This window comes from Pteropus medius, unplaced genomic scaffold (genome assembly GCF_902729225.1).
Source record: "Pteropus medius unplaced genomic scaffold, Ma_sr-lr_union100, whole genome shotgun sequence".
NCBI classification, from domain to species: domain Eukaryota; kingdom Metazoa; phylum Chordata; class Mammalia; order Chiroptera; family Pteropodidae; genus Pteropus; species Pteropus medius.
In genome coordinates, this window is record NW_024356335.1 from 4,535,488 (window position 1) to 4,550,647 (window position 15,160).

Consider the following 15,160-nt stretch of genomic DNA (forward strand, 5'->3'; position numbering starts at 1 on the left):
CCAGTGCCCAGAGCAGGAGTGTTTGATCTGGAGCTGGTTAGCTTTTGGAAAAAACAAACACCACCCGCCTAGTTCTGAAAGCCTGAACAGAATCAATGAACAAATCATGGGAGGCCCAGCTCCTCCCCCTCCCATTCCCAGCCCCCGCCCCCCAGGACTCTCCACTTAAAACCACAGTGGTGGTCTTTTCTCTGATTCCAACCGCAGGTAGGAAAACTTGGGGAAAGTTCAGAAAGTAAAATTAAAATACCCTCATGTTCTACCCAGAACAGGCCCTGCTAACTGAGTAATTGGTAGGCATTTATTTACTAAGGGCTAGGCCCTGTACCAAGCTATTAACCAGCAGCAAAGCACCATCTTTCACCTACATGCCCCAAAATTCTGTCATCCCCAAATTACAGATGGGGACAGTAAGGCCTGGGTGTGGACTGAACCCAGTCTGCCTCATTTAGCCTCCACTACGAGCCTTTAGTGGGGTTCCCATGAGAGGTGCTTGTCCAGCACGGTGGACCCTCCCTGTACTCCTGGCACATGCCTCTCTCTATTTAAGTGGCTGCATCAGAAGCAGCCAGGACATCAAGTGAACCAAGGCTCGGCTGCATTTCCCACATGGCTCTGTCTTTTGCCTGCCCTGCTCACCCTGCCTAACCCCTCCAAACCCCTCCTAACCCCTCGTCCACCCTCAGCCTCAGGAACCTGGCAGGGCTCACCCCTCCCCTGGCCCTGCTTGAGAAGCTGGGACTAAGCAGCTACTCCCAGAGCGGTGGCCCAGAAAACACAGTTTGAATCTAGGCCAAGTCTCCTGCGGGCTGAGCCATGTCCCCACGCTCCCTCCCAAGACACTCTGTCCCTTTGCCGTTCAGAAAGCATGATTTCAGGGAAGGCCAGCTAGCAAGGAAGGGTGGGTGTGCATATGTTGTTCCGACTCCGGGCCTCTGTTGTGTCAGCCTCACTTGAGATGCCAACATCTTGGGCCTGGTGGTGGGGAACAGGAATCGTGATTCTCTCTCTCATTCCAAAGACCCAAGCCCCCTCTTTCTAGCCCCTTCGTCCTCCTAAGACCTCCTACCTTCCTCTGAGCTGCAGACTCACTTATACACTCCCATAATCCTCCCAGGACCTAGGGAGAGGCCCAGAGGATTCCCTTTGGAATGCAAAGCCACTCAGGGTCAGGCTGCTGTGCACTTCCCCACCCTATGTGCCCCAGATGTTGATGCTGGTAGCCTGGAGGACTTTCTAATCCTCAATTGAGGGAAAGACATTGGTCAGAAATCACAGTTAACTGTGGCACCTGAACTGGCACTCAGCCTGTGCAACTGCTTTGCCCGGACACTCCTGTAATTCAACTTTTGGGCACCTGGTAAGCAGCCAGCCCCAGTGGTTTCTGGAAAGAAACCGGAGGGAGCAGTGAAAAGCCTAAAGGGTTAATCCTGGGTCGGCAGGGAGGATAGACCCAGGGTGTGGGGCCAGGGCCCCTCCTGGTACAGGAGTCAGAGGGGGCTGGAAAGGACTGGGGCTCATCCTGGAGGGGCCCAGGCTGGTGGTGGTGGGGCAGGGTTTGGGTTTTCTCTGGGTAGGCAAGGGTTAAGTCCTCTGGGCTTCTCAGGCTCCATCCACTCTCCCCTCCTGCCCTTTCTCCTCTCCAGCCTTGAGCTCTGCACCCACAGCCACCGGTGAACCCAGCCTCATCCTCATGGCCTGCCTGAGCCCCTCGCAGCTTCAGAAGGTAGGGGCCTGCAGGGGTAGGGGGCAGGGAGGGTCAGGAAAAAGTGGGGAGCCCCTCGGAACTTTTAGTAGTCCCCAGCCCCGGAAACTCAACTCCGCTACCATTTTTCAGAAGAGGAAACTGAAGCCGGTCGTGGTCGGTTCCCAGCTAGGACTCCTAACTTCTGCACACACAATCTGGGGGGTCCAGACTACAGGATCTGGGTGGGATGGGAATGCACGTGTATGGGACTGAAACCCTAGTAAAAGCACCGCCATCAGCTGGTCCCTGCCCGGGATCCGGGCCTGCGAGCAGGGGGCGGGGCCAGAGATGGGCCGACCAGCTCGCCTCCCTCACCAGTTGGGTTGCCTGGGTCCCACGTGCTTTCAAACACAAAAGGGTAACTCGGTGGGAATTAGAGCTTCACAGGCTTTTAAATAACATGACCCTTGTTGTTTGTTCCTGATGGCAAGAGAAAAATGCAGAAGAAAATTTAAAACCACCCATAAATTCTGCGCTGACACACTATTTGGATATACAGCCCTAGTCTTTAAATAAGGTCCATCTTAGTAGCTACTGCTTACAGCTTATTGGGTGCTTGCCATATGCCCAAGTTCTCACAACAGCTAGGATACTAGTTTGTACCTGGCTTTTTGTTTTCTAACCAGGAACATATATTTCTGTGTCAGTAAATATGTTTTACCACATGAATTTTTCAGCCATGTTGTGTTCTCGAAAGACCATGCTGTGTTGGACGAGTCCCCTTGTGCTGAGCATTTATTTAGGTTGTTTCTGATTTATTGCTGTCATTAAACAAGCCTCAGTGAATACCCCCACACATACATCTTTGCTCCCCTGTTTGCCAGTCTCCCGTGGCTTCTGTTCCCCACCCCCAGGCCCAAGAATTCTAGCAGTGAGTTTATGGGATCACAGGTCTGACCAGTTAGCTGTGGATGACCCAGTTTCTAAGGAGGCAATTTTCAGCTTGATACTAAGATGTGGATTAAGTTTCTATCATGCAGAGCTGCCCAGAGACAGAAGGGCCCATGGCGGGCGGTCATGAATGCCTGCCCCATGCGTTTGTGAAAGCCTGAACCGAGCATCCATGGGGGAGGGATGGAGGGAGGGAATTGGTGGGGGAAAGGTCAGTGGTTGGAAATCAGACACTTCACTGTGGGTCAGGTGGTGACTTCCAGTGTTCCTGTTCAGATTCAGACTTTATAATGCTCTGCAAGCAAACATGTAGATAGTCTTTCTCTCTTTATCTCTCGATGGCCTCAGATTAAGAGGACTAGAGGCAAATCTTAATAAGCCATCAGTTTTAACTCCCCACTGGCCGCCCACTGCACTCTGCTCCATCCTCACTCTGCTCCATCAACTCCCAATTCCTCGGGTTCCTCCCTCACTCAGGGGCTTCCTCCGTCCCGCTCCCTCTGTCTGAAATGTTTCCCTGACTTCGACTCCCATTATCCTGCTGGTCCCCTTTAAACGTCCCTTCCTCAGAGCTGCTGCCCTGAGACCCCTCTGTCTTCTGGTTTACATTAGATTCTTCTGCCTTTGGTTCTTGCATCGCCCTCTTCCCGCTTGTACTCAGCACTTTGTGATATGTTCCCCTGTTCGATGTCAGTCTCCTTTGCTAGACTGTAGGCTCCTGGAGGGCAGGCATCATGGCTGGCTTGCTCATTACTGAATCTCTAGCTCCTAAAACCGTGTCTGGTACACAGTAAATGCTCGATCAATTTTAGTTGAATAAATAGGTGAGATTGTATTCCCCTGTGACCCAAGCCCACTGGAGGAGAAGGTGGGGCACACCTTCCCTTCCCCTTCCTCCTTCCTTCATTCCAGCAGCCAATATTAATTGCTCCTTACTGGCGGGGGGAGAAGGGGAGCATACATCATGGCCAGGGGTGGGGACAGAGCTATGAACAGGACACTTGACCCTACCTTCATATAGCTTTACGTTTGGGGCAAGGGTCAAATCAGTTCTCATAAAGTATATTTGAGAGCTGAGGGGAGCCTGAGTCTCCTTCCTGCCTGTAGTTCCGGGAGGATGGATTTCTGGTGCTGGAAAGATTCCTGTCTGCGGACGAGTGTGTGGCCATGCAACAGAGGATTGGTGAGATAGTGGCCGAGATGGATGTCCCTCCCCACTGCCGCACGGAATTTTCCACCCAGGAAGAGGAGCAGCTGCGAGCCCAGGTTGGTACCTGGGGCGGGTGCGGATGGGATCTGATCTTTGACAGGGGGCCAGTTCCCTGGGAGAGCAACAGCCTGGAGGCCCATGGCTCGTCCTCATAAGGAATCAGGCTCCAGCCTTCCACGCACCAGGCTCCGGGCTAAGTGCCTCAAATGCACATTTCCTTCACTCTTCACTACGAATTTATAAGATCGGCATTATTGTGCCCATTTGCCAGGTGGAGAAAATGAGGCCCAGCTCACTTGCCCCAGACCACAGGGTTAGTGACTGACAGAGCAAGGCTTTGAACCCAGATCTGTCTGATACCAAGTCCAAGCTGTTCACTGGTCTGCTGTACTTCTTCAGTAGTTCCCCTGCCACAAGGGGCCTCCCTATGGCCCACAACCTGGAATGGGCCATGTGATTCTGATGGGCCCACCTGTGCAAGGCTTATCCCAGAATGAGACTAGAAACTCTGCCGTTTCCCTCCAGTGACCTGACGGGACTCAGTTCAGTTTGAGATGGGGAAGTTGAGACTCGTGGGTTCTCCCACACAGTTCTCTTAACCCTTCACGGTCTGAATTTATGAGCCTGTCTGACCCGGATCCTCCAAGCCAAAGCTGTCTGTGGTCCCGGCCTCCTAATGGGGCTCACTCATACTCACGCAGAGCAGCTCCTGCCATCTGGTGGGCATAAAGGGAATTACAATGGCCGGAAGCTTTGCAACCCAGAGAACTGGGACTTGGGAGGGAAAAAGGGTCGCAGAATGAAAATTTCCTCGAAATCATTTCATTTGGAAGCAAATCCAGCATTCTAGGTGGGGAAAGCCGAGACGGGGTTCTTGTGTCCAAGGTCACTCAAAAACTCCAAGGAGTGCGGGGGTCGAATCTTGTGCCCTCCAAGCCGCTTTCAGAGACCCATGAGGAGGCGGGGAGAGGACAGGAGAAAGTGTGTGTATCTCGTTTTATAATGCTTGCGAAGAGATCAGCACAGTGCTTGGTACTCAGTAAACCCATGCGAAAGACTTTGGAATAGGTATTAAAAGAAAAGAAGATCGGGGGGTGTCCTGTCTCGTTCTCCCTTCCAGCTTACCTCCACTTTTCATTGTCTCTGAGTTATTTTACAACTCCGTAAGTTGGATAGAATTGATAGTAACTATAGAAATAGATATAAACCACGTCTAGCAGAACGCAATCATTATTCAGTGCCCTGTACTGATTACAATTATTTAGAATGCGATTTTTATTATTATTATTGCCCGGTAGATAGATCAGCTTTGCCTTGATTTGTAATTCCGTTTCAGCATTCATTACTGCCTATACGTGTGTGGTTCTTGGAATTCTCCTTTGAATTCGTGGTTCCCTTGTGAAATAATGAGTTAAGTAAAACCTTTGACACATTTAGCATCATTATCTTCAATGTTATTATTATCAATTATGCTCCCCTAACTTGTTCGCTTCGCCCTCATCCTGGTGCAGGCAGAGGAGCTAAGAATGTTGAAAAAAACTTTCAGTTTTCAGCAGAAAGGCTTTGAAGGGGCCTGCCGAGGCACCAAGCTGAGCTATGTAGGCGCAGGTGAGAGCAGATGTACACGTGTGAGGGAGTGGCAGGGCTGTGTACCTCTGGGGAACCCAGGTGGGCGGGTCGATGCCACTCAATACCACTGATGTTGCCACGCAAGAAGGTAGGGAGATAAATACGATGATTAAAGCCACGGGAAGACACAGGGCATCTTCCTGGAGCATCGTTTTCATATGATGCTAAGAAATTTAAAACTTATTATAATTAATAAGAAGAGGTTACTAAGAAAACAGAAGATTAATACTAGCTTGTATTTATCAAGCATTTAGCTATGCCCTTGCTGAGCATTTTCTATTTAGCAGCAGCAGCAGTAATAATAATAATAATAATAATAATAATAATAGATATTCACATGGCACTTATCACCACTCCAAGGACTGTTTTAGTGCTTTACATATACCAACTCATAATCCCTACAACACCTTATGAGACAGGTACCATTAATAACATCTATATTTTATGAGGAAACCAAGCCCAGAGAGGTTCAGTGATACAGTCGTGGTCATACAGCCAGCCAGTGGCCGAGCTGGGATTTGAACCTAACTATCCTAGCTCCAGGGTATGTGCTCTCCAAGCTGTAGGAGTCAGCCTCTTCTACCTGCAGCCTCTAACAGTCCGGGAGAGGTCAGTTCTGTTATTATTTCCCTTTGGTAGATGAGGAAAGTAAGGCTTTGAGAGGTAAAACAAGTGGTCCAAGGCTACCTGGGAATCAGACCTGTTTGATTCTAGTACCTGTGGTTTGAATCACACAATACTGAGTATAAGTCATGTGACTTATTAAGAGGTTTCCAAGAAATTCCATGCTTGCAGCTTCTGGTTATGCTTCCAGGCACTTGGGGTTCCCATTCCCTGTCTGTGCCTCAGTGAACAAGTTTGAGAAGCGCCAGCCGGGTCTGTAGCCCTGTGGAATGGGAACCATCTGAGTCCTCTTCCCTCTTTGCTAGGCCTAGCTCTTACCTGACGATGCTCTCAGTCCCTCCCATGTCCCTTCCCCACAGGGCAGCACAGACTATTTCCTGAGCAGTGGCGACAAGATTCGATTCTTCTTTGAGAAAGGCGTTTTTGACAAGAAAGGTCCGGAGCTGGGGCCCTAAAGGTGGGGGTGCACTGGACTTGGGTATCTCCGCCCCCAGGGCTGGGGGGCGGGTGTTGAGGCCAGCTACCCCAGGGGAGGCTGGACTCTAGCTCATCTGCCTTTACCTGTTCCTTGTGCCACAGGAAATTTCCTGGTCCCTCCAGAGAAATCCATCAACAAAATTGGCCATGGTAAGCTGGCACCTGGGGAAAAGGAAAGGGGGAAACTAAGGCCTGAAGAGTTTAGGGGTGTTACCCAGAGCCTACAGTGGCCCAGACAATAGCATTTCTGCCTGCAGCACCCTCCCTGGCCCTGTTCTTCTGCATCTTACACTGCTAATCATGAGTCCTGCCTGGGAAAGGGTCCACTGAGCCTACCATGCAGACGGGCACGTGCAGACCCTCAGCTCTCTGTTCCCTGGCTTGGGGATGACCCAGGCCCCGGGCATAGGTACTCCTTAAGGAGCCTCCTTAAGGAGCACCTAACATGTTCATATAGTCCCCGTTCTGAGACCCCCAAACCAAGCTAGGAAATTCTCTTTTTTTTTTCAGGATCATACATTAAAATTTATTTCATAGATCACTTATTTTTAAGCTTGAAGTTATATCATGGTAGCTTTGTTAAAAACATTGCGGTAAAATATATATCACAAACTTTACCATTGTAACCATTTTGACGTGTACAATTCAGTGGCCTTAAGTACATTCAGCCCTCACTTTTTTTTTATTGAGTTATAATCGACATATAACATTTCAACCCTCGCTTTTTGTAGTAACAACGATGATAGCAAATAATGAGAAGAGTGACTATTCCGTGCCAGGCCCTGGGCTGTGGCTGTGCATGCGTTAGCCCTGTGAGCCCTGTGGTAGCCTAGGGGGAGGGCAGGGCGGGCCTTCTAGTCCCCTTGTACAGAGGAGGACACTGAGGCTTACAGGAGAGAAGTCACATAGAGTTAGTGGCAGTACCGAGATTGCTACCAAGGGATTGGCCCCTTGGAGCTTTTCGTCCTCTGAGGAGTGGGAAGTCAGGGCTGGAGTGAGGGTCACAGATGGTTAGAAGGTCAAGAATAAGGTCATGGGTGGGATGGGGTCTGAGGTGGGGCAAAAGTGTCTGTGGGGCCCATCCCTTGGTTACAAACAAGAAAAAATTTAATATACACAAAATTGTTGGGAGTGAGGGCTGAGTCTGGATGCCCAGGGCTAGGCATGGGAGGGGCTCGTGGGAGCTGGGGACTGTCCCATCAGCCTGCCTCTATCCCGCAGCTCTGCATGCCCATGACCCTGTCTTCAAGTGTATCACACACTCCCCCAAGGTTCAGGTGAGCAGAGGTGGGGACAAGGTTGGGTAAGTGGGCCAGCTGTGAGTGTGGGTTGGCAGTGTGACCTTTGACCTCTTCCAGGCCTTGGCCAGAAGTCTGGGCCTCCAGATGCCCGTGGTGGTACAGAGCATGTACATCTTCAAGGTGAGCTCGTCATCCTGCCCAGGCCTCAGTTTATGCTCTGTAAAATGGACAGAATATTCATACCAAGCCAAAAGCTGCTACTAGGAAGATTATTAACTTGGGGGAAGAACATGTAAAATCGGCCTCCTCCAGCTAAGGTGCCTGGCCTTTAGTTGGTTTTCAGTTAAAATCTGGTGGTAGGAGAGAAGGGGCTCCCCAGGACTCCGTCTTCCCTTCCCTGGCTATTGAAATGCTCTTCTCAGTTTTCAAGGCCTAGCTCGGTGCCACCTCCTCCAAGAAGCCTTCCAGCAATCTTGGGAAGAGAGGAACTGGCCTGGGTCCTAATCTCTCCTGCTGCCCCTCGTATCTGCCACATGTTCTGTTACGCATGCACGTGGTCAGACTAGGAGTGCCCTGGCGGGCAGGGTGGTATTTCTTTTTGCAGCCCTCCTGGGCCTGGCACACAGTAGGTGCTTCATAGCTGGGTGCCAATGTGAAATCCTTGGAGGAAAACACCTGTGGCCAGGGAAGAGCTTCCCATGAGACTCAGCCGTCCCTGCTCTCTCCTGCCCTCTTCTGGTCTCACCGGGCCCTTCCTCTCTCTTGCAGCAACCTCGTTTGGGTGGCGAAGGTGAGCTGAGTGCAGACTGTGGGCCCAGCAAAGGCCCTGGTGGGAAATCTGGACATTAGTGGTTATGAGGTCTTCAGAGGGAGGGAGGGCACTTGTCTACCTGTCCCCAGGCTGGGGAGGAGAAGCCACCTTCTGTTCCTTCCTGGGACAGTGAATTGGGAGGGTGCCTCCCAGTACAGTGGTTCCTGAACCTGGCCACAACTCCTAGCTGGTTAAAAATACAGATTCCCGGGCCCAGTTTCCTGAGATCTTGAGTCAGTAGGGCTGCTAGGGCCTGGGAATCTATATTTTACCAAGTTTCTTGGAGGACCGATTCAGCATACAAATTGCTGATCTAATTCCAAACCTCACTGGATGCACAGATACCCTTTACAGCCTCTCTTGTGAGTGATTATCCACTTCTGCTCAAATACCTCCAGTGACAGGGAGCTCACCCCCTCGCAGGTCATCCTTCCTTGCATTAGCCCAAGTTGGCCTCCTTGTGACCGCCTCCTCCTCCCATCATTCAGTTAAAGGACAGTCCCCTAAAGGGATGGCCATCCCTTCCCCAAGTCCAGCACCTCCACTTTCTTCAGTCATTCTTCCACCAAATGTTTTGGAGCACCCCCTATTGGGACACCTTCCTGTGGACACTGTCCAGGTTGTCAATGTCCCTTTTAAAGGTTGGTGCATAGAAAAAACACAATTCCCCAGGAAGGAGGTGAGATGAGCACCCCTGTTACAGGCGAAGGTCATTTATTCAGTGGTCCTCCATCCTGGCTGGGCCCCAGCATCACGAGGTGGGGGTATTTAAAATGTGGGTGCTTGGTCAGTCGTCCCCACCACTTCACACTTATACCACTGGGGGGATCATCTGGTGGCTGGAGGTGCTTGTCTCTAGCTATGGACGGTGGCCTTAGTTACCTGGCCAGAATTAAACAAGAGCAGCTACTTTTTAGCAAATTATTACAATGTTGGGTCCTGTGCTGGCACTTGTCATACATCTTCTCATGGAATGCTCCAGCAACCCCATGAGGTAGGTAACTGTTGGGGATGCTTTACGGTTTAGGAAATTGAAGCTTTGAGAGGTAAAATATCTTGTCCCAAGTCACTGGACTACAGAGAGGCAAGACTAACTGATCATGGGAGGGCTGGGCCAGGAGGGATCTGGGGGGATTGGAGAATGGGAAACAAGGCCAAGGTGAGGTGGGGGCTGGGCTCCTCACACCCACGCGGGCTTGCTGCAGTCTCCCCTCACCAGGATGCTTCCTTCCTGTACACGGAGCCCCTGGGCCGGGTGCTGGGCCTGTGGATCGCGCTGGAGGACGCCACACTGGAGAACGGCTGCCTCTGGTTCATCCCTGGCTCCCACACCAGTGAGGACACCTGTCTCTCCCCATCCACTCATACCCTATCGGCCATGGGAGAGGGACCCAGAAAAAAGAGAGGCTAAAGACTCCTTCTTGGCCTGCAGGTGGAGTGTCGAGAAGGATGGTCCGGGCCCCTGCTGGCTCAGCGCCTGGCACCAGCTTCCTGGGGTCAGAGCCAGCCCGGGATAACAGCCTCTTTGTGCCTACGCCAGTGCAGAGAGGTAGGCGGTATGCAGAGGGAAGGAAGGCAGGGCCCTGACGCCACGCCCATGGGTGTCTGCCTGCTCTGACCACCTGGCTCACCTGAGAATGAGAGAAGGTCCCTGGACACTGGGTGGTCAGGAAGCAGTGAGATTAACAGCAGGGTCTCCCAGACCAGTCTAGAATCCAGACTCTGCTACTTCCGGGCTCTTTGGGCAAATGACTGAATCCTTCTGAGCCTCAGTTTCCCCCAAAGAGATGATGTATCCAAGATGTTCGCACAGAACCTGTGTGGTCCACAGCAAGTACTCGACAGATGCCAGCTCTTGGTGCTCCCCCTCTCTCTTTTGGAAACGGGAAAACTGAGGTCCTACTCAGTGTTTGCTGGCGAGATCCCAGCCGGCTGGGACAGTACAGACTCTGCCTGGTTGTAAAAACACCATAGGGCTTGCCAAGGTCATGGGCCCCGGGGGGAAGGTCTGGATCTCGGGAGAACCTGTGTCCAACAGCACAGCCTCAGACCCCACGGCAGGCCGCAAGTTCCTGAGTTTTCAGGGTCGAGAATGGAGATAAATAGGCGGCAAAACCGCCTGAGGTCTGGAAGGCCCTGTGTCCCTTCCTGCCCTGAGTGTCCTGACCTACGGTGTCCCTGCCAGGGGCCCTTGTCCTAATCCACGGAGAAGTGGTGCACAAGAGTGAGCAAAACCTCTCCGACCGCTCGCGCCAGGCCTACACTTTCCACCTCATGGAGGCCACTGGCACCGTCTGGAGCCCAGAGAACTGGTAGGTGGCAGGTATGTCCCAGACAGGGTCCTGAAGAGGTCCTCGCAGCTAGGCAGAGCAGTGAGACTGGCATCTCAGGGGCATTTTCTATCCTCCGCAGGCTCCAGCCAACAGCCGAGCTGCCCTTTCCCCCACTGTACACCTAAAGGCTCTCGCAGGGCTGGGCAATGTCCCCTCCCAGGTGAAGCTGTGGGCCACAGACACCACCAGTGCCTCGCCCGACCACCCAGGTGCAAGAGGAAAGTCTCATCTCTCCTCCTGGGCTTTCCTTCTGCCAGTGTCTGTACTCTTCGGCCCTGCAGGCAGACAGGCGAGAGGTGGCAGCTGGGCAGCAGGAGCCCAGCTGGGTGCCTTTCCCAAGATCTCTGTCTCTGTCTCCCCTCTGCCTCCCCCTAGAGGGTTGTGGTCACAGAATGGTTCTGGCCACTTCTCTGCCAGCTTCTTACTCTTCTCTCCTCTCAGATAGAACTCTATTACTGTGCAAGACATTGAATAAAAATGACTTCTGAATGCAGCTTCTTGATCCTTCTTTCCCAAGCAGCCTTGTTCTCAAGATGAGAGCTCTGCTGACAATCATCCCGGGTACCCCAGCCCTGCCCGATGAGGTTTGTGTGATTTCCCTAACAGTAAGTCACATCTGGTGGGTGCATACTCACTGTGCCAAGAGCTTCACATGTTGTATCTCAGAGGCCCCACACCGATGGACCTTCAAGGTAGGTGCTCTTGCCATCCGCATTTGTAGATAAAGAAGCTGACTCATGGGGAGATTAAGGGACCTGCTCCAAACACAGTTTAGTTGTTTAGCAAGCTCAGCCTGATCCAGGGCCTGTGCTTCTAACCTCTACAGTCCTGGTGCTCTCCTCTTGGGAAAGGGGAAAGACGACCAAGCCTGGGAATCCAGTCCCAGATTCTGGTCCTGGCTCTGTGACCAACTCGCTTTCTGGTCTCAGGCTAGGCCCTTCCTCTCTCTGGAACTGTTTTCCCACCTGCATAGTTGGGGCCAGACGAGGGCTTCCATGGGTTCCTCCTCTTTGGGCATGCTTGGCAGGCACCCAGACCTTTCGCAAGAATAATATGAAATCCAAAATTTGTTTAGCCAGCGTCTGGCCCAGAGGCTGCAAGTCGGGGGCCACTGGCTGATTCCAGGCCACAGATGTGTTTTGTCTGGGCCTTGGTATTTTTATAAAAAACTTTTTAAAACAGAGATTTCACATAAATTTGAAATCCAGATTTCTAAGCCTCCTTGAAAGAACAGGTCAACACCACGAGGCCTATGGTCTAGCACGCTGACAACTGGCTGGAGCTATCTCCTTAGAGGCACACGTGCCCTCCACGTCTCACTTGCCATCCTCCTTCACTGCATTACCTGCCTGACCTCAGCGGCCATAAGAGTTTGTGAACTTGATTTCCAGCCTCTACTGTATATAAGGACAAGCCAAGGCCCAGAGGACAGAGCCCTTTCCCGAGGGCACAGTCAATGAGGCAAAGCTGCTGCTCTTCCCTGACATTTTGCCACCTCCTTCAGCAAGCGGAAGGGAACTTGAGAAAAGGGGTTTGTCGTCTCCTTTGAGCTCCCAAAGGAATGTTTCAGCACTTTCCTCTGAGGGAAAGGACTCGGCAGTGACCCCACGAGCTCCCTAGAGGTCCACTCCTGGCTTCTGGCCATAGTGGGCCCAAATTCTCGCCTCTTCCTGCGAGGCCCCTCCCTGCCAGGCTGGGTGAGCAGCCGGGAGAAACCTGCTCTTCTTTCCCCAGCCCCTTCTCACACACAAGTTGATTTTCCCGCCTTTAGCTCTTTCTAGCCCAAATGAGAGGAATCACATGCATTTGGCTATTTTCCTCTTGGGTTCTCCTCCAGATAGAGCTAAGTCTCCAAGGACAGCCCGTAAAAGTACAACCCTTGGCTTGCCTGGCTTTTTGCTGAGAGGAGAACTGGCCTTGGGTAATAATGACACTCTGCCCTGAAGTGTTACGCTCTGTGGCCTCCAGTGTCCACTCCAGGCCCCTCTGAGGATCGCAAGGTGGCAGGGGCGGGGCGGGGGGGCTATGGCACACTTAAGTTCTTTGAATTGTTGTACTATCCTTTAGCCTTTTTGCTTTTTAAATATCAGCAAATCAAAAGCCGGGAGAGCTTTAATTTTTATTTTGAATCTGAATCAACTGAAAAATCAAATCTGCTTCTTCATGCCCAAGTGGCTGGCTGCTGTGGGGACCATTTATCCTCCTCCTGTCTCCATTTCCTCCATCGCTGCTACACAGCAGCTAGGCCATCAGCAATATCAGGAGGTAGAGAGGCAAAAGGAGATTGTCTATCTGCGTAGTGTATGCTTCTAGGAGGGACACCATGCTGATGGATCCCAAAATCCAAGCGTAACTGTCGTTTAGGTCCACTCCACTGTCAAAGATTAAGATCAGAGCTACAGAAATGATTTGGGCAAATATAGATGTCATGGTCCCCTCAAAAGTCTTTTTGGTTCCAGGCCAGTAGATTTCCCCCATGGTACTGCCAAAGATGGAGGCCATAGTGTCACCCACACCCACGGCCAGGACACCGGCGTAGGGGACTAGGGCCCTCGCTCCCCCCAGGCTACCCTTCTGTGTGCAGGGTCTGGGGACTAGCCAAATGGGAAGAGACATGCCCAGGAGCAGGTAGATGTGTGTCAGGATAAGCGGTCCGCTATCTCGTTCATCCAGGAAGAGGGACAGGAGGCTCCGCAGAGTGTGGCCCAGGGGCTTAATGTGGAAGTAGCGCACATACTCCAGTAAGATGAAGACCGCCAGACATAGAGTGGCAGCCACGTAGAGTAGTGGCCGGTCAAAGATGATACCTGGGACGTAGGTGGCTACCACAATGAAGTGGAAATACTTCCGGGCAATGGTCGGGGCCTGGTGCTTCTTGGACTCCGAAGATGACCTCTTGGCATTCTGGTACAGAACTACCAGGCAGGCAAAGGTGGCCAGCAGAGACCAGTAGGCTAGGAGGTAGATGCGGGTTTCTGTCTGGAAGAGGAATTGAAGAAGCCAGAGCAGGGGGTTCCTGCGGATGAGCCGGTGCAGCCAGGGCAGGACCACACCAAGACCCAGCACACCAGTCATAAGGTGGAAGAAGATGGAGGAGGCCCAGGTACCTGAGTCCATGAAGACAAAGAGGGTGCTGAAGAAGATGCCCATGAGCACCATCCCTATTACCACCACCAGCAGGAAGAAGTCCACTGGGTCTCCCTGGCCTTCTACCACGGTCAGAGAACGCTTGATGAGCTGGTTGAGCAAAAAGCTGATGCCACCCAACACCAGCAGTGCCTCCCCAGGGGTGAAGCAGCGGGGTAGCAGGTACAGCAGGATCATGTTGAGGTAGACGAAGATCAGCAGGACCTCCAGGACCTCGATCACCTCGCCCACACTCAGTGAGTGCTTCATGATATAAATGATGACACCCCCGGCCAAGCCCAAGATGACACAAGTGTTGGTAGGCACTGGGCGAGTGATCCCCAGCGCCAGCACTGATGAGAAGAGGGCCACTGCCATGCCAGTGGTTGCCACCACAATTCCAAAGCGCTCAAAGTATGGGTTCCCCGCAGCCTGGCAACGCTCCTTCATGACCAGTCCGAGCAAAGGCATGACCATGGAGGCGGGCAGCAGGCCACTGTTTGCGGACATTCGGAACTGGAAGACAGCGCTTCCTTGCTGTAGCAGCCGGTCCCACTTGTACTGGACGTAGAAGGCTTGCACTGCGAGGGCCACGGCGCACCACGAGTACCGGTCCAACACGGATGCGTGGATACTCAGCACCACCGCGAACACCACTGCCGCCTCTGCCAGCACCGAGCCGCTCAGCAGCGCTCCGGTCCCCTGGGCCGGGGGAGCACACTCTCGGGTCATTTCTCTAGACCTGGGACCCTGGGCAAACCGGGGTGACTAGGGTCGCTTTGGACGCTGGGCCCCTAAGCCCTGCCAGGCAGAGAGCCGCAGCTTCACCCAACCAACACCTTCTCTCTCCGTTCTCTAGCTGCAAGGAGGGAAGCTCTACTGGAGGACACTCTCTGAAGCCCGGGAGCTAGTGTCCGGTCAGTTTCCACCGTCTTCAACCTATGGCGTAGACGTCGTCTCTCGGCCAACTTCATTCCAGCCTCGGCGGCCCGAGCCGCGAGTTCCTCACCTTTCTGGGCGTCGCCATCTTGGCCCCGCCCCGCCATCACGTGACGGAAAGCCCGTCCACGC

General features: G+C 52.6%; 2 protein-coding genes across 7 annotated transcripts; one reads left to right on the plus strand and one right to left on the minus strand.

Moving 5' to 3' along the window:
• The first annotated feature begins 1,011 nt into the window (after positions 1 to 1,011).
• Positions 1,012 to 13,225, plus strand: PHYHD1 (phytanoyl-CoA dioxygenase domain containing 1). 6 transcript variants are annotated; one of them, XM_039861525.1, is made up of 12 exons: positions 1,012 to 1,360; positions 1,647 to 1,726; positions 3,746 to 3,904; positions 6,461 to 6,536; positions 6,681 to 6,728; positions 7,800 to 7,855; positions 7,937 to 7,999; positions 8,588 to 8,609; positions 9,836 to 9,964; positions 10,063 to 10,179; positions 10,816 to 10,942; positions 11,043 to 13,225. In XM_039861525.1, exons 2-12 carry the CDS (start codon positions 1,694 to 1,696, stop codon positions 11,086 to 11,088), a joined length of 876 nt encoding a protein of 291 aa, XP_039717459.1. In that variant the 5' UTR covers positions 1,012 to 1,360; positions 1,647 to 1,693; the 3' UTR covers positions 11,089 to 13,225. The 6 variants fall into 6 exon arrangements, with proteins under 6 accessions (XP_039717459.1, XP_039717464.1, XP_039717463.1 ...); XM_039861526.1 differs by lacking the exon at positions 1,012 to 1,360 and having other exon boundaries at positions 1,376 to 1,726; positions 10,816 to 10,953; XM_039861527.1 differs by lacking the exons at positions 1,012 to 1,360; positions 7,800 to 7,855; positions 8,588 to 8,609 and having other exon boundaries at positions 1,375 to 1,726.
• DOLK (dolichol kinase) lies at positions 13,065 to 15,127 on the minus strand. The gene has a single exon (XM_039861514.1). The coding sequence runs from the start codon at positions 14,819 to 14,821 to the stop codon at positions 13,205 to 13,207; it is 1,617 nt and encodes a 538-aa protein (XP_039717448.1). The 5' UTR covers positions 14,822 to 15,127; the 3' UTR covers positions 13,065 to 13,204.
• Positions 15,128 to 15,160: the final 33 nt, after the last annotated feature.

What these genes read in the sequence shown, in the direction of transcription:
- DOLK (XM_039861514.1), bottom strand. Translation starts at nt 14,821, where the DNA reads ATGACCCGAGAGTGTGCTCCCCCGGCCCAGGGGACCGGAGCGCTGCTG.
- PHYHD1 (XM_039861525.1), top strand. Translation starts at nt 1,694, where the DNA reads ATGGCCTGCCTGAGCCCCTCGCAGCTTCAGAAG. An exon ending in CACACTCCCCCAAGGTTCAG is followed by an intron (nt 7,856 to 7,936) that starts GTGAGCAGAGGT and finishes GACCTCTTCCAG; the next exon opens with GCCTTGGCCAGAAGTCTGGG. An exon ending in GTCTGGAGCCCAGAGAACTG is followed by an intron (nt 10,943 to 11,042) that starts GTAGGTGGCAGG and finishes TATCCTCCGCAG; the next exon opens with GCTCCAGCCAACAGCCGAGC.